Here is a 25869-nt window from a genome sequence, read left to right as displayed (position 1 = left end):
CGGAGGGGGCGTGAGGAGGCAGGGGGGAGGCAGGAGGGAGGTGCCCAGAGCCCCGCCAGCGGAGGCCCTCAGCTTCGGCGCCCCCAGGGCACCCGTGAGAGTGGGAGGGCGCTGCTCTGGAAGGCTGGGCGCCGGCCACCTGCAGTGCACTCCCGCCAGGCTCGGCTGGCTCTGGGACGCTGGCCCTGACCACCCCCCTCAGGGCACATTTCCCCGGACGCCCGCTTTCCAGGCAAGGAGGCCGGTATTCGAGGAGGAAGCACAGAGAGCAGCCCACGGGGCCAAGAGGGGAGCGAGGCAGGCGACAGAGGGTCCAGCCTCTGGCTCAGGCCCCAGCGGGTCACACCCCACCCTCTGGGCCACTCGGCCACGCCACCCCAGAGCACTGGGCGGCTCCACAAGCCAGGGAAGCCACGGGTCTCCTGCCCTTCGCTGTCAGGGAGGCCCGGCTCGGCCCGGCCCTCAGTCCCCCAAAGCCTCACCGATGCCCTCCATGAAGGCTGGGTAGAGTCGGTCTGTGAGGAGGGGCTCCGGCAGCTCCCGGAAGTAGAGCTTCAGGGTGCCGGCAATGGCGTTGATGTCCGTGTCACTCAGCATCAGCAGGATGTCCTTGTTATCTGCGGGGGAGGTGGGCGATGGGGACTGGGCCCGCCTGAGCCCCCTCCTTCCACGCAGTCCTCAGCCAGGCGCGGGGGGGGAGGGGGGCCGCTCCATCCCGCACGACCCAGCCACAGCCGGGGAAGCCCCCTCCCACCCCCTCTCCGCTCTGGCCTCCCCAGGAGAGGCAGGATGTAGGCGGCGGCCACAGGTGGTCAGTGACTCAGCCCCGTGGGGGAGGGGAGCCCCGTGCAGCCAGTCGGAGTTCTGCAGCCACACTCCCACCACACGTCACACACCCTCTCTGGAATCTCCCCGCTGCCAAGCCTCTCTCTGGAAGGCCCTGCACACTTTTTTCCACGTAAAATCCTGTTCCGACAAAGCGTCGGCTTCCAGGTTGCACAGAGGCGCCGTCCCCAGCCCCGCACCCCAGGCTTCCTGAACACGGGCCCCGCCTTGGCTCCCACGGAGTCCGCCGTGCCCGGCCAGTTCAGGCCTCCTGGCTCCCGCAGCCTGACCCAGGCAGATGGGGGAGAGAAGCACCGGGAAGGGCAGGCCCCCCCACGGAGGGGTTTACAGAGCTAGACTGCAATGCCCCTCCCGAAGGGCGCTCAGGGCTCTGGAGGCAGCAGAGGGGAGCCCGAGTCAGCCCAGGTTCGAAGCCCTTCAGTCTCCTCACCGCCCCCCAGGCACCAGGGAGCTAGCGAGAAAGCCAGCAACACTGGAGTAAGAAAGATCTGAGTTGAAAGAAGGCGCAAAGCCTACAAGCTGGGCAATCCTGAGCAAGGGACGTGGCCTCTCTGAGCCTCAGTTCCTTATCTGGACCAGTGGGTAAGGGACTGGAGGGGAGGGGGTTCCACGAGCGAACAAGGCAGGTTCCTCGCATCAGAGACTCAGAGATGGCCCAGCGCGTGCGACACTGGACCGCCGTTCACAGAACAAGGCCCCTCTGCCATAGGCGACCTGGGGCCTCTCCGGAGAAGGCCTCTGGTGCTCCCGGGCTCCCGGGAGGGGGGCGCCCTCTCCCCACCGCTGCCCCGGCGGGGCCTCCCTCACTCACTGGCATCGAAGACGGCCTTCAGCGCCTGGATGTCCGTGGCTACCCCCGATATCCGGTAGATGCCGACCTCCTCGATGCCTCTCTTCTCCACCTCCTCCACACACTGCCGCACGATATAGGGCACCTTGGAGCGCTCCCGCCTGGGGGGGAGGGGCTGTGAGGGGGGGGCGGAGGGCCTCCCCTCCCCGCGACCCGGAGCCCCTCCCCGCCCCGGCCGGCTGCAGGACAGAGGGGACAAAGGCAGGAGGAGGTTTGGGAGACAAGCCCAAAGACTCTGAGACAAGAATGTTCCTGAGAACACAGAGCTCAGCTTCAAATGCTTATGCGGGACCCACACATGGTCGCCTGAGGCAGGTGGCTGAGGTCCTGGAGACAAGAGCAGTGGAGGGGGCAGTGGGGAGCGGAAGGGGGCAGCCCCCCCAGATTCCCGCCTGCTGTGGCCGAGCCTCGCCGTGGGCCTGCGTCCCCAGAGTTTCGCATTTACTCTAAGACACTGCCGGTCCGGATGCTCACGGGCCATCTCCCGGCGTTTAAGTGCTGGCTTGTTTACTTCTGAAGCATGTGTGAGACGGAGCCCTACCTCTGCGGGCCACTTCTGCCTCCGAACAGGCCGCCCCTGACTCCCGAGCTGGGGGGTGAGTGCTGAGGGGCCAGGCGGGCAGGGAGGGCTGGGCGGCAGGGGGCTGGCCGGGGCCCCGGGTGCTAAGGCCACCACTCCGGCGCCAGGGGGGCACCTACTTAGTCACCACGCTTATCTTGACGCCAAAGACGCCAGTCTGCTTTTTGGACGGGGTCCTCTTCAGGCTCATATCCCGGCTGGTGAACTTCATGGAGAACTCCACTTTGATCTGGTTGGGGGTGAGGCAGGCACAGGTCCCCCAGGGTATGAGTGCCTGAGGAGAGCCTCCAAAACACGGGTCCCCTCCCCAGGACGGCCGCCAAGGGCTGCCTCTACCACCCAGGGCTCCCTGAAACACCTACGGGGGGGGGGGGGGAGTGGGAAGGGCGTGGGCATAGGGGAGGGGAGAGGGACTGGGCTGAGGGGACAGGGGGCAAGACAGCCCCCCGAGGACAGCAGCCTGGGGCCCACCCACTGTGTGGACATTTCCTGTCTCTCCCGGCTCACCCCATTCATCTCAATCACATCCGTGTGCCAGTTCTTGGTTTCTACGGTCTGTGGATCCAACTGCAGAGAAAGAAAGAAAGAGGACGTGAGCGCGAGGGACGGAGATGGCAGCTCGGGATGGGGGGGGCCTAGAGCCGACGGCTGCTCATAGCGGGCTCAGTGGTCAGGAAGGCAGAACCGGGGCCCGAGGCTTCTCTGGAAATCAGCCCTTCAGAGTGGCGCCAGCCCCCAGCCCCTCCTGTCCTGGCTGGTAAAGGATGCCTGACTCCATGAAGGAGCTGGGGCTCTGGCCCATCCCCTTCTGAGATGGGTATTCTCACCCACTTCACAGATGCACACACTGAGGCTCACAAACAGGAGGCCACTGGCTCAACCACCAGGATTGGAGTCGCCAGGGGGCGCTGTGGCCAGTGCGTTCGGAGGTGCTGAATGGGGGCCAGCAGAGGTCAGGGGCCCGTCTCAGGAGTCAGGCTGCCTGGGTCCGAATCCCAGCACTGCCACTGCCACTGCCACGTGTGACCTTGGGAAGTTCTGACCGTGGCTCAGCCTCCTCTGTGTCTTCTGCTCCCTGCAGCCAGTAGCAGAAGCTGCCCAGCCGGAAGGCTCCCCGAGATAACTGGGGGTGAGCAGCTGGCCTCCAAGGAGGAAAACACTCTGGGGGGGGGGCGGCCCCCGGATTGGGCGGGAGCCCCAGGAAGTGGGGAGAGCAGGGGAGGCTCAGAGGCATCCCTCACAGGGGACCGGACGGGACTCCGCTCCTCTGACTCAGGGGCCTTCAGACTGTTTTTCCTTGTGCACCCACATAATGATTTTGAAAAATTATGCACTCCCCAGCACATTTGCAACTCAACATCTGAATATTTCCAAAGCAAGTTTAAATAGTTGCAAGGAATATAACTTCCAGGATAATGTAAATATTTACATCTTAAAATAAAACTGTGACATCATTCTTTTCAATATATTCCGTGGGATCCAATTACCACAGCGATCTGCTACCCACCATCGTTCATGAGGAAAATACAAGCTCTCCTTTCCCTTGTATACACCCTGCATTGTTTCTTTTTTCTCCCAATGAATTTTGTCCTACTTTGTACTTTTCTGTCTTAAAGTCTTTTATTCATCACCCTATTATATTTTGCCTCAACAAAAATATCTGTAAGGGGCGCCTGGGTGGCTCAGTCGTTAAGCATCTGCCTTCGGCTCAGGTCATGATCCCAGGGTCCTGGGATCGAGTCCCGCATTGGGCTCCCTGCTCAGCGGGAAGCCTGCTTCTCCCTCTCCCAACCCCCCTGCTTGTGTTCCAGCTTTCGCTACCTCTCTCTCTCTGTCAAATAAATAAAATCCCTAAAAAAAAAAAAATCTTAAAAAAAAAAAAGAATCTGCCTATCCTCCCAAGCAGACTGAAAAAAAAAAGCCTTAAAAAAAATACCTGTAGAGGGTGCCTGGGTGGCTCAGTTGGTTAAGCAACTGCCTTCGGCTCAGGTCATGATCCTGGAGTCCCAGGATCGAGTCCCACATCAGGCTCCCTGCTCAGCAGGGAGTCTGCTTCTCCCTCTGACCCTCCCCCCTCTCATGTGCTCTCTCTCTCTCTCTCTCTCAAATAAATAAATAAAATCTTTAAAAAAAAAAAAAAAAAATACCTGTAGAAATGGCAATAAAGTACTTCCTGAGACCACAAGGCTCCAAATATCCAAGACGTGTTCAAGATTAGTTACTACAGTGATTGGCAGCACACAATAAAAACACTAACCAGCACGTTACAAGTAAGTATTAGTATTCAGTAGCAAGGTACCATCTTGGTGGACTTGTGTCTCTTCACGACACAGAAAAAGTAGAACACTTTTTCTGTTTTAATTCATGTATTTTTTTGCTAGGGGAACTGGGTGCAGTCTCAATATGCTTGTGTGGTTTTTTTTTTTTTTAAGTTGGTTATTTTTTTAGTAATATCCACACCTGATGTGGGGCTCGAACTCACAACCCTGAGTCGCAGGCTCCACTGACCGAGCCAGCCGGGCGCCCCTGGTTTTGCTTTTAAACAGTATAGGGTGAAACATCTTGTTCATATAAGTAACTAGGTGGGGCTGAAAATAGTTTTATTATAGCAATGTTATATGATTCTTTAAACTCTTTCCTCTTCGTTTGCCTTAAATTGCATATATACCTATTAGCAAAATTTATTTTATTTTTATTATTTTTAAAAATATTTTATTTATTTATCTGACGGACAGAGAGAGAGCAGAAGCAGGGGGAGCGGTGGGCTGAGGGAGAAGCAGACTCCCTGCTGAGCAGGGAGCCCGATGCGGGGCTCGATCCCAGGACCCTGGGATCATGACCTGAGCAGAAGGCAGACACTGAACCGACTGAGCCACCCAGGCACCCCTATTAAAATTTATTTTAAATGATCTCTCAGCTGACAATGTCCATCAGTTCTGTGGCGAGCAAAGAACTGGAAAGCACCTGACTCGTGAACGGATTTGGAACTCAGCCATTGGGGTCTTCTACTTTCTGCACACCTACACCCGCCTTTCATGAGGCCCCGCTGTCCGCCACCCAGGGGGCCTAGGCGCCCCGGGCCGTGCCCCGCAGGGAGCCCTGGGCTCCCCGGCAGGGGAACGGAGCTGAAGGCGGAAAGCCCCTCTCAGGCACATGGCTTTTTGGCAGCGGCACCTATGGGGGCTGAGAGTCCACAGACTGATTCTCTGAAAACTCTGCCTGCCCACGTACGCCCTGGAAAGCCTCTGTGCGCACCCCCAAGAGCGTGTGCACCACAGTGTGAAGAGCGCTGTTCCAGCAGGCCCACAGTGTGAAGGAAAACGGTCGGGTCAGCCCAGGGTGGCTGGGCCCTGGGGCTTCCTACAGCTTGAGCTAAGTCCTTCCGCACCTTCTATCATCCGCACACCAGCTGGGCGCGGGTGGCAGGGGGCCTGGGGTTTGCATTTGGCCCAGCCTCCCGCAGTCGGTTCCCTGCCCAGATGAGGGGTGGAATTAAGAAGGGGACCGAGGGAGGGCAGTGTGGACAGACCCCAGCAACCCCCATGCTCCCCACCCTGCCCCGGCACCTCCTCCAACACCCAAGGGAAGCACGTGGGACTCACCAGCCTGGCTGTGGCCCAGGCTCGATACTCCAGAAGCCTTGGGGCCAAGCGTCCCACTGGGTCCCAAAGGAAGCCCCTGAAATGTCCCTCTCCCAAAATTTTTCTGTCCCAAACCCTCGCCAGGTCTGTGGCACAGGCTGCCCCTTAGGTGTCCCTGCACCTAACGCCCCTCCTGGGACCTGGCACTTCCTGGCAGCCACCACGGACTGAGCCAGGGGGTCCCTCCCTGGGTCCTGGAGTGGCGTCTGGGCACAGCCAAGTGGGGAAGGGCAAGGATTGAGAGTCAGGCCTGTCTAGGTCCAAATGTCCACTCTTCCACTCAACTGTGTGAATTCGGGCAAGTCACTTAAACTTCCCTGAACCTCAACTTCCTCACTGGGGCATCCATACCACCTCAGAGGATGGTTCTGGAAAATCATCACAGAACTAATGTATTCTGAGCATTTCCCAGGAGTCTGGCATGAAGACAAACCTTCACATACAGAATCTCAATCGTCATAACAACGCTGTGAGGTTTAGCCTTTTTATTCTCCCATTTTATGGACGAGAATACTGAGGCTTAACGAGACTAAGGAACTTGCCCAATGCCACACATCTAGGAAGTGAGAGCTGGGGCCCAAGACCGAGTCTCCCTGACCCGCCCACTCTGCTAACCCTGCAAGAGAAGGTGTAATGCACCTTGCCTGGTGTCTGCGCCTCTCGCTGACAAGGCATCTGCTCTTTCTGGTATTTATTTAGAAAGGAGACATCAGGGTCGCCTCCAGTATAACTCTGCCACTCTTTCCCTCCCCACTGCTTCCGTCCTAGCTGCCGAGCAGCAACCTTACACTTTCCTGGGGGCACGTGAGATACAGGAAAAGCAACTCCTGGTGCTAAGGCCCGGTTCTCGGCCTGCTTCTTCCAGGAAGGCTTCCTTGGAGAACTCCAGGCCTCAGGCCTTTGGTTCTCCTCAGCCTTCCTGCCGCAAGGATGCTGTCCCTCTGCAGCTGGCTGGCGCCCTCCCACCTGTCTGGGGCCAGGGCTGAGTCAGGTGGCACTTCTGTGTTTTACTGTGAGACCCCACCACTGCCATCTCCCGGATCCCCTTGGCAGGTGCGGCCCTGGTGCGCTCGAGGGAGGCCTGCCTAGCCCCTCAGTGCCCCGACCATGAAGTTCTGTCTCCCAGCAGACCAGCAGCCTCCAGAAACCAAGGCTATTTTCAGGATGTCACTTAAATACAGAGAAGGGAGGGTGAGGAGTGGAGAGGGACATGGCACATTTTCCAGAGAAATGATGCTGCCTGAGCTGCTGTGGCTATTTATAACCCCTGGGAAATGTGGACTCTGCTATTTCCTGATTAGATTAGTGCTGGGGGCAGAAGAGTCAGCCCCCAGGATGTCCGTGGACAGAACACCTGACCGCTGACCCTCCAGTCCCAGCAGATAGGTGCCACCCCCCCCGCCTTGGGCAGCAGGTAGCAAGGCGATGCCAGATTGCCCGAGGGAGGGAGATGGGGCTGCGAAGGGCCAGGCTGGGGGAGACCCCCTAGGGGGCCCCTCCTTCACCCCATGGGTAAGACACACACAGTTGGGGCTCCCCCAAGGTGGGGCACGGGCAATAGACAGAAAGGAGCCATAGGACATCCTAGAGAAAGTTCTGGGTGGGCCACACACCGCCGCGGGGAGCGGCTCAGTTATGTTCTGTTTGCTTGTGTCTTTAGACTCGGTCAGGTCATGGCTGCCAAGGAGACACGGCTGACCTTGGGGACTGATGTCCACAAGAGAACTGCCAGGTCGTCTGCAACAAAATCCTGAGCCCACGTAAGGAGACGGAGACGCATGTTCTCAGAGGGAATCTGGCAGGTGGTTGGGGAGCTGCTTCCCCAGCCTTGAACCTAGGACAGGAAAGCCCAATGGCCTCGAGGGGGCGCTGGGAGGATCCGAGGACAGGAGGGCAGGGGAGGATGCTCTGTGCTCCCCCCGGGCATCCTCTGGTTGGTGGGTGCACCTCGCTCCTGCAGGAACATCCTTATGGGCCTTTAGGCCTAAGCCCTTCCTCCCAGCCCGTTGGTTGCCGGCGCATCTCCTTCCCTCTGGCTCAAGGGCTGTTCGTCACCACCTGCCGGTGCCTGGGGTTTCAGCGGCCCCAGCGAGTTTGGGGTCCCTGTTCTCACTCCCCTGGGTAGATGACACGGTCCACGGTCAAACCTGGGTCCTTCTGATGGTGGGGCCACAGCCTTCCCACTATACTGCACTCCTGCAGCCACACAGGTTGCCCCAAAGTCTTCTGGTGATTTCTGCCACGGCCCCTTCCCACACGCCGTCCCGTGGGGCCTGTGGTCGTACCGCACCATCTGCGCCGCGAGGCAGAGAGCAGTCCTCAGCGTGCTCCTTCGAGCCCTCCGCTTCCCCTCCCCCCAGAAGCCTCTGGGCGCGGGGCCCCCGCCCTCAGAACCTCACTGTGTCACTTCCCCAGCGCAGGCCTGAGGCCCCGCGGAGCCCACTGATCCCTGACCTCCTGTCCCCGCGGGCCTGGCTTCCTGCTTTCTGTCGCTCCTCCGAGGCCCTTCCCTTGGCTTTCTGAGTCCGGGGCCTGGCGTCCTGGGCCTGACCGGGGAGGTGGCACGGACTTGTCTCGAAGCCAGAGCTGTTTCTAGGGCTAATGAAAACGAAGTGCTCCTTTAACAATAAGGGCAATAAATCCAGTCTGCTGGAGCCGAGGCCCTCAGAGGTGAACGGGGCTCTGAAGGGAAGGCAGAGATGGCTGGCCATGTTTCTGGGGGTGCCTGCCAGAGGCTGAGTGCCGGGCAGTGGAGAGCAGGCCCCGAGCCAGGTGTCCTGTGGCTCCCAGGCCAGGGGCCACGGTGGCGGTCCTGGGCCGGCCTTTTCCTGCCCTCCCGAGTGTGTCCACATACTCTGGGCTGGGTCCCCTTGGGATACCAAAGCCAGTCTGTCATTGGGACAGACCGCAGGCGTGAGAGGCACGGCAGGGCTGGCAACAGGGGGACTGGGGAGCGGCCGAGGCCTGCCTCTCTTCCTTCTTGGGAAGGGTACGGGAGGATTCCGTCGACGTGGCTGCTCTGAAGCTCCCAGAGAGGCAGGGGTGGAGTGGGGCGGGGAGGGGGGTGCCAGGGCCTACAGCCTGGCTTCCAGCGCAGCAGCTGGGCCGGGGGAGCGCACGGTCAGGCTCGGTGAACTCACGCCAGCCCAGAGGCTGGCTCCCGCACCATTAGGCCAAGCGAGCTGGGCCCCCCCAGCCCTCACCCTACAGGGCCAGGTACCCTCTCCCAGGGCAGCCACATGACAGGCTTGTGCTGACTCTGCAGGCAAAGCACCCGGATCTTGCCTCCCCTCCCCCCGCCCCCCTGGACTTTGAAGTTCTCAGAGGCCCACATATGGAAAGGGTTTAGCAGCTCTGAATGAGGCTTTTATTGAAGCCAGGTTAGCCTCATAGCACCCACTGCGACCTGCCTTCCCCAGCACTCAGCATTCCAGAACCCAGTCTGCCCTGTGCCTGCCCCACTTTTAGTCCCTGGGCTGGGCACGGCTGCAGGGAGCACTCAAACCTGGGCTGCTTCGGGAGACCCCCCAACGCTGGGCGCATCTCTTCCCGAGCCCAGGGGCCCTGTCCTCCTCGGGGCCGGCCCACGCCCCACTGCCTTCCCCGTTCCTCAGAGCCTGGACACTTCACCCCAGAACCAGGCCTCAGACAAACAGCCCGGAGGTTGCCTCGCCTCAGCTCAGGGCCATGCTGGGGGCACCAGGGTAATGAAGGGAGGGTCACTCTGGCTGCGGCCCGGGGCAGCCTCGTCTCCCAAGTCGGGAGTGACAGGCTGAGGTCCTGAGCAGGAAGCTTCCTGCTAATTGCCACGGGAAGGCTAAGGGCCGGCCTGAGGGACCACAGTGGGCTCAGCGGCCTCCCTCTGGACTTGGGACTGCTTTGGTGAGCCCTGTGAAAGTCCTCCTCTGAAGCTGACCTCATCCTCCCTGCCCAGGCCAGGAACGCGGTCTGGGCACACAGCCTGTTCCTGAGAATGAGCGGCCCCTGCGAGTCTGCTGCCCGTGCCCGCTCTGAGGGGCTTCTCGGCGGGCTCCTGCCCGGCCCCACACTCACTAGATAGCACCAGAAGGAACTGCTCATGTCTCTGAACAGCGTGCTGGGCTGGGTGCTCCAGGCAGGAAGGCACCCCAGGCAGGGCACCCCGCCCCGCCCCCGACGGGGTCCATGAGCACCCAGAAAACCCGGCAGCTGAGGGGCCGCCCCAGGCCCCCACGGGGCTCTGGCTCCCCACCCCGGCAGGGCGGCCCGCTGGCTGTCACTCTGGGTCACTCTCGGAGCCTCAGTTTCCGCATGTGAAATGGAGTAGATAATAATAGCCCCTCAGAGTTTATTGCACAGCACGGGCTGAGAATGACGTCTGGTCCTCAGCCAGGGCTCAAAACGCGACAGCATCGCTCAAACCGGGCTTACGCTCCCCGCGGCTTCCTGCTGCACTTAAATTAAAAGCTGAACTCTTTGCTGGGGCCTGCAACGTCCTATCCCAGCTGGCCACGGCCTGCTCCGTCCAGGGTGCCCTCCTACCCTGTCCCGAGCCTCTGCTTCTGAAGACGCCACGGCCACCCCACCAGCCGCAGGGTTTTCACCTTGCCAGTTCCTCTGCCTGGAATGGCACTGTCTTGGATCTTTCCAGAATCTTTTTTTTTTTTAATTATTAATTTATTTAAGAAAGAATGAGAGCGTGCAGGGGCGGGCAGAGGGGGAGAGAAAGAGAGTCTAAAGCAGACTCTGCACCAAGCACAGAGCCCAACACAGGGCTCGATCTCACCACCCTGAGATCTGGACCCAAGCTGAAACCAAGAATCGGACGCCCAACCAACTGGGTCAGATGCCCAACCAACAGGCGCCCCCAGAATCCTTCTTGTCACTTAAATCTTAGCTCAAAATTACCTCTTCCAGCATGACCTCTCCCTGCCCATTACTCTCTAGTCCATTACCCAATTTTATGTTCTTCCCAGCACTTGTCCAGCCTGAAACAATCTTATTTATTGCCTGACCCCTTCTGTAGACAGAAAGTTCCATGAGATTAAGGGCTCTCTGCCTCCCGCCTCTGGAGTGTTCGGTACATGGAAGGTGCTCATCAATATTCAGGGACCAAATGAATGAAATGGGATGTGGGGGATGGAGAGAGCAAAGCCTTCCCACCGAGGCTCCTTTGGGACAGGGGTCAAGAAGCCCTACATTCCTGCTCACCTCTCTTCTCCTGTGTCCAGTGACTGGCTGGCCTTGGCCCAGAGGCAGCCCTGTGACCTACCCCCCCCAGACTTTCCCAGTGTGTTGAGAGTTTAAGGCTTAGGAACAGCAATCTTGAGACATGGCCAACATCATCATATGAGCTGGATCTAGGAGATCATCCTGTTCAGCAACTTCATGATACTGATGCCAGAGAACTAGAAAGGTGAAGAGATTTGCCCAAGGTCACACAGCCAGCAAAGACAGCAGACTTGGGGTTAGAAAGATAAGGCCTCTTGACTGCTACTAGCCTGGCGGAGTCTCCAGCACCCTACGCCGCATGAGCCCGAGGGGCAGGGTGCTCCAAGGAGGAGGCCAGGGCACGGAGAAGGCTTCAGGCACGTGATGCAAAGGTGGGCTGTGGCTGTCACTGCTCGGGCGGGGCCCATCCGAGGCACCAACCTTGGCAGGGATCACTGTCCAGGACAGAGATGGTTCTAGCTCCTGGCTGAGGGATCAGTTCCACAGTCTCTCAGCCAAAGCAGAGCTGAGATCACCGCGGGGTTCCGGTGCCCTCCCAGCCTCTCTGCAGAAGAATCCCAAGGGCAGCTCTCATGGTGGCCTCCCATCTCTCTCGGCTCACCCTGGGGACAAAGGACAATGAGGCCTTGATCTAAGGCTTGCTGGGATTCTGGACTGACTCTGGTTCCTCCCGGGGATCAGGCATGCACGTTCCAGACGTGGGGGCATGTATGTTCCTCTAGGGGCTCGGGAGCGGGCAGAACACACATACCCTTCCCGTCCCCAGCACGATAGGGAAAAGGAAGCCAAAACAGTACCTGCCGACCAGCTCCCAACAATGTGGGCAGCTAGCAAGGCCACTCGGCAGAGGGCTGGGCCTTTCCAGACTGGTGCTCCCTCATCAATGCCTGGGAACTCCCCCAAACCAGCACCTGCAGAAGTTTCTGGGCTCTTTCCAAAATGTCTGCCCTCCTGGGGCCTCACTGCCTCTGGAAACTCTTGCAACGCTGGGCTCCCCCAGCTCTGGCCTTTCGGAAACCACCTTGGTTGGCAGGCTTAGCTTCCCCTGGTCTGGGGCCATCTAAAAGCTGGGGCACTAAGCCCAGCATGGCTGCCTGCCCAAGCCGCCTGTGGGCCACAGAGATGTCAGAGAGGGCCAAGGCCCTTTCTAACCTCCCCAGGTGCAAAGAAACAGCACTCTGCCAAGTGCACTTAGAGTAGGGGTTCCTACCTTGGGATCTGTGACCCTATCTAAAACGGCACACCATTTGTGCATATGGGTGGCTCTGCGTCTGCATGGGGGCTCTGTGACCTCCATCAGGTTCTCAGAGTTGAGGTTTCCTGCTTTGTGGAATCAAACAGGCCTCTTGGGAGTCAGTTTAGTAGAGAAATAGGGGCACTGGCAGTCAGGAGACCACCCACGTGGCACCAGGAGTAAGGTCCTCTCCCTCTAGGGAGTGAGCTAGTGCTGGGACAAGCTTCGTGGCTGTGGAAATGCAGGGAGGTCACTCTGCTCCCCCTCCCAACTCTCCAGCCAGCCTGGTCACAGTCCTGGCTCTCACAGAGGCCCAGGGGGAAATGGGCCGGCTGCAGAGGTCTCCGGCCCAAGAGAGAGGCGCTACTGTCCCTTTCCTAGAGCTGAGGGATCGCTATAGGGGCACGAGTGGGCATGTGGATGGTTAAGACACGGACAAGGGTCCCTTCCCTCCAGCAGATAAAGCAGACAGGGGCGGGGCAGGGGGAAAGGGGCAATGCAGAGTGCAGGCAGCCAGGGCAGGACAGATGTCTACTGCGCAAGGTTTCAAGATCTTCTTCATGCCCAGAGCCAGATTATGAAATAAAGTTAATGAGCCCAAGACATATCTACGTCTGGTAGCCTAGCACCTTTGTACCCTCAACGCCTAGAACAGCCAGTGAATGGCTGTGTGAGCCTGGCGGGGGCGCGGAGGGGGTACACACAGTTTGCGTACCTGGTGCTACCTGTTAGGGAGAACGGTCAAGTTCAACGACAGACTCTGGGAGGGGCTAGGAGCTGTCCTGCGGTCGCAATCAAGACGGCAAAGAAAGGGACCTTCCCAAGCCCTAAGGTTCCCCAGACAAGTGGCCCAAAAGGGGCTTCCCACCCTCTCCGTCCTCAGGTAACACCTCTGACTGTCCCCAGAGCCAGAGGAAAGCAAACCCCATCATCACAAGGCAGCGGAGTCACTGCGGTTCAGCAGCATACACTTGCATTCACCTTGCTGGCCTCTAGCTCCCGGTCAGAAGTTCTTTTGAGGCAGGGAATTCTCAGCCCCACGTGGCAACCCCTCAAGCAGAGACAAGGTCATCAAGAACTGTCCTCCACTGTCCCCAACTCCTCTGGGCCCTGCCAGTCCAACCTGAGTTCCCACCTCCGGGCACCTCCCACCCCAAATGCTGCTGGCTTGGCCTCTGCCTCACGACAGTCCCGCTAGCCTCTCCGTGGCTCCCCAGGTGACCCCATTACAACCTTGGGATACTTCAGGGGGTGGGGAATGGGACTCCTCCTTGAGCCTCTCAAGTGCAACCTCAGGATCTAGAAGCAGGTGGGAAGGCTGGAAGAGCAGGCACCGAGCCTAGCCTCCGTGAGTGTGATCTGAAGCAAAAAGTTAAAACATAAAAACTAAAGGAAAAGGAAAGTAGAAATGTGTAGTGCCAAGAGCGCTGGCAGAACCCGCAAACCCCAGTGCCACGTGTCTCCTCTGCTAAATGCTTGCACAACAAGCCAACTGCCAAGTCGGAGGCCGGAAGGAGGCTTCAGCCCCAGAACTCTCCTTGGGGACAAGAACCACCCCAAGCACAGCTCCCTGAGACCCGAAGGAGAGCCTCTTTAAGCAACTGCAGACCGCTGGGGCCAGGGACCCCCCCAGGTTAATACGAGGACTCTTCCATCGGAACAGCTTCTCCCGCCCCAGCATGGGGTCCCCAGATGAGTCACACACGCCCCCCCGGCAGCCTTCAGTGAATCTTTAGTGAAATGGGAGGAGGGCCACAGGTGTCTTGGCATCCACAGCATCGAATCCTCAGGGCAAAGCTGGGGAGGAGCTCACGGGCGACCCCTCCCGCCAGGCTGGGCGGTACCTGGCACCCTTCCCCCACGCCACCTAAGCTGCTGCCTGGTCCCAGCCCCCCTGGCTGGCAGGGAGCCTGCAGCACTGACAAAAAATAGGTTACTGCAGCTGGGGAAAGAAGGGAAGTGGGCAGCGGGCCTGGGCCCGCAAGTCCGCCCGCTCACCCGCTAGCAGGGCGCGTGAATGTGCCAGCGTGCAGACCCTTGTATCGGTGACGCGGACATACTGTGCCACACAGCAGGAGCTCGGGGACCCCGCTGCCAGAGCCACCCTGCAGCTGCCCTCAGCAGGCCAGCACCTGGCCGGCCCACCGCCCTTGCCCAGAGGGCACCATCAGACTCGGAGAAGCAAGAGACCAGTGGAGGTACGGCTGGCTCAAGAATTCCTGAAGTGGATTCTTGGATGTGCCGGTCACAAACGCACGGGGAAAGAACACAAAGTCTGGGATTTGGGGGTTTAAAAATTGTCCCCTACTTGCCAGGCCCCTCCCCAAAGGGACAGGTAAATTGGAAAGCTCTGCTTGCCTGATACTGGGCCAGGATCCCGCGGGGTCAGTTTCTCGGCAGCCTTGAGGTTTGGGAATGGACAATGAGCCTGGGGCTGGTGTCTGCTGGCCTCAGCAGGGGCTGGGGGGGAGGGGGGGGTGGGGAAGGGCCGGCTCCGTGCCGCCGGGCACAGACAGCTGCCTCAGCACAGAGGGGCTCCAGTAGCAGCTGAGGCCAGCAGGGCCCTGCAAGCTGGGTCCCCGGAGATGCTGAAGGTGACCTGGGGGCCAGGGCAGGACAGCTCAAGTTGCTGCCCTGCCCGGCACTTTCCAGGACTGATGTCACCTCTGGGAGGTCAAGTATGCCCCACTGGCAGGGGGTGAAACGAGACAAGGAGCCAACGGGCCCGAGATCGCTTCCTCCTGGCAGGTGCTGGCTGGCACCGAGGACTTGCACAGAGGGATCCCCCTCTTCTGAGCTGCAGGATGGCTTGCAAATCTCCATCAGCCCCATGGAGTAGCCAAAGCCTCCGTTGAGGGATGGACACGGCCCCCTGCCAGCCAGGACAGGCCCCCTGTGACATCTTGCTCGGGTGGCGAGTTCAGGCTGCAGTTATCAAGCGCTTACTGTGTTCTAGGTGCCAGGCCTGGTTCTTCCTCGGACACCCGATGCCAGGGACCGAAGCCAGCCCCAAGGCAGCCTGCCCAGCTGCAGGACAGTCAGCTTCTATCTCCGATTTTCATCCCCACCAAGGTCTGGGGCTGCAGGCAGGACAGGCAGTCTGCCCTGGCACGGCTTGGGGGCTGAGCTGCCTGCTGGGTCAGGAAACCCCTGGCACACTGGTGCCTCGCTGGCATGGGGCCAGCCGTCACCTGGGTGGTCCCCGATGAGGCAGCCCCCTGGAGGTTGCAGCCCCCAGCCTCAGCAGCACCACCACCTCCACACGACCCCCACCTTCCTCCCTGGTGGGGCAGGAGGCCCACAACCCCACACAAAGAAGTCTTCCATGGCCAGTGGTGTTGAGGTGCTTCTGCCAGTGTCCCCCCCCCCCGCCCCCATAAAGGGGCAGCTAGCAATGTCCACTGGGTTTGGGAAGGAGTCTCGGTCGGGGCTGGGCACCCTGGGTGGGGGTGACTGAGACCCAGGAGACCCCTTCCCAAACTACTCGCATTCCTGCCTGTATAGACTCAGAAAGGAGCTGGGCAGTCCTCTCCCACAGGAGACAACCCCCTTTTTCCTGAGACGGGGACAGATGCAGAGAAAGCCGCTGGGGTCAGGGGTGGGGGTGGCAACAGCATTAATCATCAAATTAAGGCCACTTAGAGCAGACCCACACACATACCCCAGCCTCTGTCCTAGGACTCCATGATCAGGCAGGAACTGGAATGGATCTCCAAGGGAGGGTGGGGGAAACGGAGCGGCGGCAGTCCCCAGCCCTCCCACCCACTCGGACCCCCGCCCCCCGCCCCCCCCCCACCGCTAGCACCTTTTGGCGGAGCAGCTTGCTGCGCACCCGGCCCCAGAGCCGAGCGCCGGTGTTGGGGGGCCGCCTGCTCCCCGGCTCCTCCAGCCGATCCAGGCAGCAGCGCTCCAGGGGCTCGCACACCGCCTTCAGGCTGCAGTCGGGCTGAGGCAGAATGTCGGTCATGCCGGCGGCGGCAGAGCGCTGCCCGGACTACCACCCGGCCTGCGGTGCCGGCTCCGGGGACGGGGACGCGGGAGAGGGTGCGGGCAGCCTGGCCGCCGGGGCTCGGCGGGAGCGGCGAAGACCCAGGGAGCGTGCGGAGTGCTCGGCGCGCAGGCCGGCCGGACTGTTACTCGAGCCGGGCAGGGAAGCGCATGGTGGGAGGCTCCGCTTTCTCCTCCCCTCCTCGGAGACGGCCTCCCAGAGGAGCGCACCGGTGGCAGCCTTGGGGGCCTCTCTCTCCTCCGCCTGCTGGTCCCAGCTCGGCTCGCAGGGACGCCCCAGTGCGTGCGCCACGGACCGCCCGAGACGGCGCGGGGACCCGCCCCCACCGAAGGAAGTGACTCAAAGAAGGCACTGGAGGCTGCCCCTCCAAAAAACCCAACCTCCGGGTTTTAACTCTTGGCAGGCTGGGGCTCCCGCTCACCGACCCTCAGCTCAAGTACTAAATAAAGTTTGACAAGCAGCTAAACACAATCCAGTCCCTTCCCCTCTAGATCCCCGGTTAACCCCTTCACCACCAGGCTGCTCCCTGGCGGCCCGGGGTGTCTAAGGGAGGCCTGGGAGGAAGCCAGAAGGGGTCTGCAGGGGCAGGAGCCGCGTTTTGGCCCTGGACAACCGCCCTTGTCCCAGGCAAAGGACCCGCGCTGCCCTGGAGTTCTGCTCCCCCCACTCCTGACTCCTGCCCCAAGGCCCCTCCCTGCATGCCAGTTTGGTGACAGGGCCAGACACGTGTGGAATGGAACTCACAAACCTCCTCTTGGGAACGTAAAGAATAAAGAAGATCCCCAGTGGGGCAGGCTCCTGGGCTTCAGTGGACCGGAAGGACCTGGCTGCTATGGGCTGTCTCCAGGGACGTGAGCAGAAAGCCAAGAACGACACTGGTTACAAACACCCAGCAAGAGGTGCCTCTCACCCAGCCACTTTTAACCGTGGCCCCGTGCACCTCACCAGAAAAGCCCAATATAGGTTGTGCCACCAGGGGCAGAGGACATCCAATGGCAAAGGGGCAATCAGCCACCCTGTCTGGGCTGGGTGTGGCTCAGAAGATAGAGAAGAAAGACCTTGCTCTTGATGCTCAAGTTGGTAAACATTCTAACCAGAGTGAGAAGTGAAGCATCCAGTTAGAGTCTGGTGTCTGGGGAAAAGAGAAAGGCCTGAACCCCAGACGGTTAGGGTACACAAACCCCAGAGGCACCCAGGACGTCACGTTACGCATTGCTAGGCTCAGAGTAAGGAAGGACATCAACATTTTCATGGTACCATCCATGAACCAGGTCCCATACAGAGAGCTTTCAGATATCCGATTGCATTTAAGACTCACAACTTTTGTGATACTTGGGTTATGTCTCTGGGCTCAGGGAGGTAAAGTTCTCGCCTGAGGTCAGGCCACTGCAGCCGGGGAGTGACAGGTCTCTTCCACAGCTGCTGGTGCTCACGCCCGCTCAAGTGTGGTTCTTCAGAGTCAGGAAAAGGCGCTGGGTCTGCACATTTCTTGGTTGACCCCAGGGCCGTGGGTCAGGGCACAGAACCAGCCCTTGGCATCTGGAATTCTCCTGCTGGATCCCCACCAATATGTAGGTCTTGTGGCTTAACATCAGAGACCCTCTGTGTTTTGTTGAGCGAAGGGGAGCTTCACTACAAAGTAGCCGAGACCTGATCATAGTAAGAGCCGCCCTTAATGAGCCCATAATACCTTGCCCAATACTCCCTGAGGGGGAGGGAAGGAGACCCACAGAGGCAGGGACACATGTGTGTCCCCTGCCCAGCCAAGGCCTGAGCCACCCTTCCTGACCTATTCCCCACCTGCCTCTCCCAGGGCACCGGGTGCTACCTCTGAAGGGAGTCTCCCTCCAGTCCCATGAGGGGCCAGGCAGCCTCCTCACCCTGGCTGTCACAAAACCCCTTTTCTCCAGGAAGGCTTTGCTTGCTCCTGCAGCCTTCACTTCTCCAACTCATTCATTTCATTCAAGAGGCACTGACTGAGGACCTGGCTCTGTGTCTGACCCTGGGTGGGGGCTGAGGAATCACAGACATGTATCAAAAGCCTGACAGCCCAAGAAGAGAGCAAGACGTGGGCTTAAACACATCTTAACAGTAAACAGAAAAGCATTCGTGCACTTGGCACATAGCAAGTGGGCACCTACCATGTGCATACCCAGATGGACAAAGCATCATCTCTGCTCTCAAGAAACCCAGTCTTAAGCCATAAGAACATACAGATAAAGTGCAATGACAGCTGAGAGAAAGGAGAGAAAATTTCTAGCCAGAGGAACCATGGAAGGCTTCCTGGAGGAGGAGGGGTTGGCATGGGCCTTAATTGCTGTGGAAAAAGGCCATCCACCCTGGCTTTCTTCTGCATTCCTCTGGCTAACGTGCAATTGCTGGTTGTGTAACTGGCTGGTAAGGGGTCATTATAATTGCTGACCATGTCAGTGCGCTTGGCACCACCAGCTGGTTAACTTCAAAACCGGCCCCTTGCTGGCTTCCTAAGGTTCTCTCCCTTCTATCTGGATCATACATCACAGGGTGCAGGTTGGGGGAATGCATTGCAAGGTGTGCCCCCCCCCCCCGGGTGTGTGGGAGAAGGAGGACAGTACAGATCCTGTTCCCAAAGCCCCGTGCTTGTCTGTCTTAGGAACCCCAGGCTCAATACTTGTCTGGGTAAAGCAAGCTCCGATTGGGTGAAAGCTGGCCAACTGGTCTCCATGGTGACATAAGCGCCTTAGCAGATGGGTAGCTGAGTTGGGAGGCTCTTCCCTTGAGATGTTCATCTTTCCCTGCCTCCCTGTGGGCTGGGGGCTCTCTCTGGGACAGCACAGATTTGTCTTCTCTTCCCTCAGCCTGACTCACTCCTTCCTGGAATCAATGGTCTAGGAGCAGGCTGTGGGGGGGGAGGGGGGGAGGAGGGGGGTTGGGTTGTGCAAGACAAATGTTCCCAGTCAGTTCCTCAAAAGCAAAGGTCCGAATTCTGGTCCCTCCAGCCCACCATGGACCCTTCCACAACTTTGCTGGATGGGCTAGGCTCAGGCTGTCCTGACCACCCAGGAAGGGACCGCATCCCCTCCTCCCTCGGTTCATCCCTTCCATCCAGCCACACCTGGCAGAACCCGCCTCTGAGGACAGGCAAGAGCCCCCTGTCTGGATAAACAGAGCCTGGGCGGAAAGGCCCACATGAACAGATGTCGCTGTCTTTGGAATTAAAAACATTCCTAGTAGACTGTCCTGTCCTCCCTCATTCCCGCTCCCCCCACCCCAACCCTGGCTCTCTGCAGGAGGAATGAGAAGGGCCATCCTCGGGGAGATGCACGGTCCCGGGTTCTACCTAGGGAGGGGTATATACCCGGGCTGGTTGGGACTGGGCACCCAGCCACAGCAGGGGCTGAGGCAAAATCAGGTTAAAGTGATCAGCAGCAGCACCGAAGGAAAAAAGGTCAACAGGGAATATATGCAGCCTGAGGTGTGTGGGCGGGAGATGCAGGGACGGCCACCAGGGCTGCCTTGACGACAGCTGGGGGTGGGGATAGCTTCCAGGCAAATCCTCCAGCCTGTGAACACGAGGAAGAAGGTTCTTTCTCAGAACTTTTGAGATGTTGCTACCACTTTCTGGAGTGACCTCCTTTTTCCCACTGGAATGACTTCTGTCTTCTCCCCCAGCCCAGACGGGAACCCTGATTCCCTTTCCCTGTCCTCTAGCCAAATGACCCTAAGTCAGGAAAGGGCGTTTCTGTGCAGCCAGCTAGACCAAGGCCACAGGCACCGCGGTGCACAGCCTGGGAGCGAGGAGTGGAGGGGAGAGCCCCACGAGGCTACCCAGAGAGTCCGGGTGCAAGAGCTGGGAGCATGAGAGGAGCCTAGGATTTCGCTGAGGATGGAGGCCAGGAGGTCTGCCAAGAATGCTCCTTCTCAGCCCCAGAGGAGCACAGCATGGGGCAGGCCCCACAGGAGCAGAGCTGGAGGGCAAGGTGGTGGTGGACAGCAAGGTGGGGTCTGAGGCTGGAGGCTGCAGAAAGGAAGCTCACAGCAGTCCCTGCCCAAAGACGGGCACGGGAGTCCAGGCTGAGAGGACCAGCAGGGCCAGCAGGGCCGGGGAGCCCAGAGAGATTGGGGCCCTCGTACAGGCTGTGCAAACTGGGGGGGGGGTGGCACGTTGCAGGGCAGCTGTGAGAGAGGAGGATGGGAGACTCCCCTTAAGATTCCTGGCTCCGTAGTCCCTGCATCCCTAATGTGTGTTCTCACCTCTTCTGGTACTTATCCTGACCCAGACCTGTGCATTGGAGGGGCAGAGATCTCCAGAGGATGAGAAAGTGAGACCCATTTATACTTTCCTATCTATCCATCCATCTTTCCAAATATCTGCTATGTTCAAGGCCTGCATTAGGCCCAGGGACAGAAACACTTTGCTCAAAGTCACCGAACAGCCAACGGCAGAGCTGAGCCTAGATGCTATATTTTCACTCACTGACTCATTCATTCATTTATCATTGAATAGATACCCCCACACACACACACAACGCCAGGCGGGGAGGACCTTGAACAGGTCCCAGTCTAACAGCCACCCCTGCGAGGAGGTAACAGCAATCGGGACTCTTTCAGGCAGTCCAGGCCAGAACTCCCCGGGGCCTGGGCCCAACTCACTGACCAGCCGTGCATGGGGCTGCAGGCTTTCAGTTCTGGAACCCCAGCCTCCAGGCCCACCCCAGGTGTGGCACGGTCCTCCCGTGTCCCGGGGCCCGCGCCGACTGGCAGCACAGGACAAAACACGCATTGCTCCCCACACAGCCTCGTTCCCCACTCTGCCTGGCTACCCTGGGCTGGTGTCTTGATGGTGCTTGGTGGCTCTAGGTAGGCTGGAGAAGCTGAAATAACCACAGAGCTTGTCCACGGCAGAAGAACCGGCCTGATGGTACATCCCTGGCAGCCCCTAGTGATTCTCGCAGCATATCTGGTCATGGGAACGGCTGGAAAATCCACTTGAGTCTTTGGGAACATCTTGCTTATCTAAAACAAAACCCACCCAGGGACAGAGTGGGCAGAGCACACCCACCACATGTCCTTCCATTCCTTCCCCATAAAACTCATGGCCAGACCAGCACCCAGACTCCCTTGGCCTCTTGCCTGCTCCTTCTCACAGAAAGGAGGTGCATGGCCAGGGTCTCCCAGCACAGTGGAAGGACAGGGGCGGGGGGCAAGCAGAGGACCAAAGGGGGCCCCCCAGGCCTCATGCTGAAGACATTAACAGCCTCAGGCAGGAAGGTTTGAAAGTAGGTCAGGGTCCACTGAGCCCCCATGCCTTTCTTCTCCTTCTCTATTACCCAACTCTTTTTCCACCGAACTCTGAGCTCCAAGTGAATAGGAGAAAGCTCCTGGGAGCCAGGGAACCTGGGTGAGAGTTCTGCCTGGTCACTGGAGACTGAGGAGCCACTTTCTCCCTCTGGGCTCAGTTTCCACACCTGTCAAAACAGGAGCCTGGACCAGACAAAAGGTCATCAATGAATTTTTTTTTTAAAGCAGAGGACACTCTCTTTCTTTCCAAATGAAATCTTATGCCAAAGTCTCCCTGCCCCCCAATCAGATAAAAGCAGAAGAAAGCAGAGGCCCCTGGCTGAAGGTCCCTCCCAGCAATCCTCAAGCTCTGTGGGCAGAACCCGGAGCCCCCGAGCCTCCTTCTAGGAGATGGTTCTCATGAGAACTGCTGTTTCTCTTGACCACAACCACAGGCCCCCGCTCGCCCTCAGGGTGCAGAGATGTGGAGGCCAGGGAGATTAGGGGCTTTTTAAGGAAACTTCCGGGTCAGAGTCCTGGATCTGAAACTTGTGCCTTATCTCTACTTTTCCCTCTGTTTTGGGAAAACCGTGGGCCTCTGCTTTGCTGGTGTGGGTTCCCTTCGGAGGCCTTAAAACGGGATAACGCTTATCGAGTCATTCAGGCTGGTGTTTTCTGGGTCACCTTGGCCCTGACGCCAGCACGGCTCAGTCCCTGCCTGTAAGGGTAGGCGCAGGCTGTGCCCCGGGGTGAGACCCTTACCGCGGGCCACCACTGCTCACCCCCTCGATGCCATGGCAGAAGCTGGGCTGCAGTGAGGGGCCGCGGTGGGGTCTGCAGCACCCGTGGTGAGGAAGGCTGGCAGAGCCCATGTGAGGTGCCCCCTCACAGCATTCACATCCGTCTCAGCCCCCCACTTAGGGATGTCCCTGGCAATTCCTCTACTAAGTCCTTTTCTCAGAGGTTTCAAAAAAAATCAAAAGTGAGACCGCCCTAGGGACTGGCGTTTTGGATTTCTAGGAGGATACAGTTGCAGCCTCCCCCTGCAGGGAGCTTAGCGGTTACTGAGAGTGTGCAATATGCCGGGTACGGTCACCTCTGTAATCTCATTTAACATTCACACGGGTTCGAGAGGGAGCACTCCGAGAGGTCACCTGGGGCCACCTTGCTATCTGGTGGTGGAGCTGGGGTCAAATCCGGCTCTTCCGCCTGAGTCTAGGAGCCCCCCAGAGCTGGGAAGAGCGCACCCCCCTTTTGGTTGGTTGAGAAGCTGGGTATTCTCAGGCACTGAATGAGTCAGTCCCCAGGGTCCTCTCTGGATCGGCTTCTCTGCTCAACACCCACCCCTGAGAGGTGGGCCTAGGGAGTGGGCAGCCAGCCTGCCCCTCAAGGGGGCATTCCCAAATGGGCCGGGAGAGCAAGAGGGAGACTTGAGCGTCCAGCTGCTGCTTCTTGAATGCTTCCTGTCTCCAGAATCCACTGGGCAGGGTCGGCCTCCCCAGCTCAGGAACACCTGGGCGGCCGGCGGCTGAGCAAGGGCGGGGAGAGAGAGGTTGTACAAGTGTGGGGAAGTCCTCGGGCAGCAGGGCGGCCCTCTCGAGGGGTCCTGCCTCTGGCTTCCCCCCATCATGCTGCCTGCTCTCCAAGTGTCACCGCGGCATCTGGACCTGGCTTGCGGAGGACGAACAGCGATCCAGCGGTGGGGGGACAGGACAACGGCTCCAGTCCCAAGGCCCCCGGGAGGAAGTAATGTCGGAGGCAGGGAGAGAAGCCGTCCTGGCGCTCACCCTCCCCCGGCCTCATGTGCCCCTGGGTTGGCACAGTGGTGATGGCAGCGCTGAGAACAGAAGGCAGCAGGGATAGGAAGCACAGACTCCAGAAGCAGACGCTTCCCCTGGTCACACACATCAGGCCCGGGCTGGGGGGGGGCGGGCTGGAGAGCCACACCCCGCCATGGCCACCGCCACGTCCTGGGGTAGGGGGCTGCCTACGGCTGTGAGGTGCCAGGCCAGGGGGGTTGGGGCTGGGGTGGTGGAATGAAAGGGAGAAGCCAGCCCCCAGGCTTTCTCACAGCTGCCCCCACCCCCCCCCTAGTCAAAACCAGGCCATTCCCAGGACCCAGCGGCTCAGCTGTGGTCACTGCGGCCTGAAGGACATTGGGAGAAGGTGTTAAGGACCCACGTGAATGCTCCTCTGTCATCCCACCCAGGGAGGGACCCGGCACCTCCTGGTACCAGCCATGAAGAATCAGAGTGGGCAAGAAGTAAAAGTGCTTTTGGGTCGACCAGAAAAATGCCCCAGAGCCCAGGCTCCCAGAGCAATAAAGCTGGCATGCTCGACCCCCCAGCAGGGTCAAACAGGGACAACAGACCCCTTGGGGGCCAGAGAGAGGGATGTGGGGTGGGGGAGCCCTTGACTCCTGCCCTAGCAGGCTCCTGACCCACGCTTACTCTGAATTTCCTCCTGCTCTGCAGAGTAATTGAAACCAGAAACGACTCCGGGCCAACAATGGCCCCTTGTTCCTGGCTCCTCACTCACTTTGTGCTCGGGCCTGACCACACCATGCCAAGCTGAGAGCTGCACCAAGCGGGAAGAGCCCAGAGCTGCTCAAGCCAGGGTTAAGGCAGGGAAATCTTGGCTGGCAGGTGGTGAGGGCCCTAACCTTGACCACCAGTCTACTTTGAGGTCAGTTCATCAAAGCTGGATCTGACTTCATCAGCCTAAGAAAACAGATGTGGCCTCAGCCAGCCTAAGGCCCACAGACAGGGGTCTCTTGCAGGTGACGGCCTTTGGGGCGGGGGGCTGCTTGACAAGCTACACCTGGAGTCCCACAGGAAGGTGGAGGACAGTATACCTGGACCTGCCAGTTTGAGCAAAGGACTGTCATCGTTAGATGAGTACAGACTCTGTGCCAGCCCTGTGCCAGGGCTTCATGGACTTCCACATTCAAGGCTCATGAGGACCTGAGGAAACCGAGCCTCAGAAAGTAAAGTAACTTACTCTGTTCTCTCAACTAATGAATGGAGAAAGGTGGACTGACCCCCAGAACTGTTTGGCCTCAAAGGCCCATCGGCACTGATGAATCCAAATTCTCTTCTGTCTTCTTTCCTACGTGGTGAGGTCCTGTTCATTCTTTGTATCCACGGCACGGTGCCCAACACTTAGATGGTGCTCAGCACGTAGGAATCCATGAATAAGCCAGTGACAGGATGAATGTGCACATCACAGTTCTGACCGGGACATTCTGTCTTTTGAGCCTCACAACAAGCTGGTGATGAAGGTGGAGTGGGGATAATTATCCCCATTTCACAGATAAAGAAACTGAGGCTCCCAGAGATCAAAGGACTCAGATGGTGATCTTCTGACCCCCTTCTGACCTTCTGACCCCCTCCACACTCGATATATATAAACCATAACCAAGGGGAAAGCAGAAGAGATATGAGGAAATACGGTCAAGGAGACAGGGATGCCTAACTTGGGGGAGAGAAAGCCAGGAGGCAACTGTTTTAACCCAAAGAAGCTAATAGTGACCAGTTGTGTCCTCTGCTCATGAAGCCCTGCTCTCTGGTGATAGCTGGAGACCGATGAGCAACTGGGTGGGGGTGGGGAACCTTGGGTTTGGAGAGAAGGACGCTATGAAATCTCCATCCTCAAAGACCAGGCTTTTTCTCACTTAAAAGTAAGAAAGTCTAGAAAACAACCGAAACGTCCATTGGTGCATGAGTGGATCAACAAAATGTTGATGAGTAACATACAGTGTTACTCAGCTTTAAGCAAGGAAATTCTGACACGTGCTGCAGCGTGGATAAACCTCTAAGACATTATGCTAAGTGAAGTCACAGAAGGACAAATATTGTAGGATTCCTCTTCCATTACGTCCCTGGAATGGAATAGTCAAAATCATAGACAGAAAGTCTATGGTGGTTGCCTGGGGAATTACTGTTTTTTTGTTTTGTTTTGTTTTTGTTTTTTTTTAAGTAAACTCTATGCCCAACGTGGTGTTTGAACTCAATACCCCAAAATCAAGAGTTGTGTGCTCTACCGACTGAGCCAGCCAGATGCCCCTGGAGAGTTACTGTTTAATGGATATGGTCAGTTAGGACGATGAGAAAGTTCTGGGGGGAAAAAAAAAAAGAAAGAAAGAAAGAAAGTTCTGGAGATGGATGGTGGTGATGGTTGCACAACAATGTGAATGTACTTAATACCTCTGGATGGTACACCTATATTAAAGTGATACAT

The 25869-nt window shown here is 58.5% G+C and overlaps 1 protein-coding gene across 5 annotated transcripts in view; it reads right to left on the bottom strand.

The window, feature by feature from the left end:
• ABR (ABR activator of RhoGEF and GTPase) overlaps positions 1-25869 on the bottom strand; it is a 170924-nt gene that overhangs the window by 6419 nt on the left and 138636 nt on the right. For 4 of the 5 annotated variants that reach the window (XM_032429018.1, XM_032429022.1, XM_032429020.1 and 1 more), the window contains 4 exons: positions 2784-2843; positions 2396-2505; positions 1658-1797; positions 483-617 (listed from right to left, as the gene is read on the bottom strand). In XM_032429018.1, coding sequence (XP_032284909.1) covers positions 483-617; positions 1658-1797; positions 2396-2505; positions 2784-2843 — 445 coding nt within the window. Of the gene's footprint in view, positions 1-482; positions 618-1657; positions 1798-2395; positions 2506-2783; positions 2844-16167; positions 16710-25869 lie in introns of those variants that run through there. The other variant, XM_032429023.1, reaches the window with a different exon arrangement.

The sequence above is a fragment of the Phoca vitulina genome, unplaced genomic scaffold, assembly GCF_004348235.1.
Source record: "Phoca vitulina isolate PV1807 unplaced genomic scaffold, GSC_HSeal_1.0 scaffold40, whole genome shotgun sequence".
Lineage (NCBI taxonomy): Eukaryota > Metazoa > Chordata > Mammalia > Carnivora > Phocidae > Phoca > Phoca vitulina.
The sequence above is the reverse complement of the archived record's forward strand: the minus strand, read 5'-3'. Positions and strand labels throughout refer to the sequence as shown.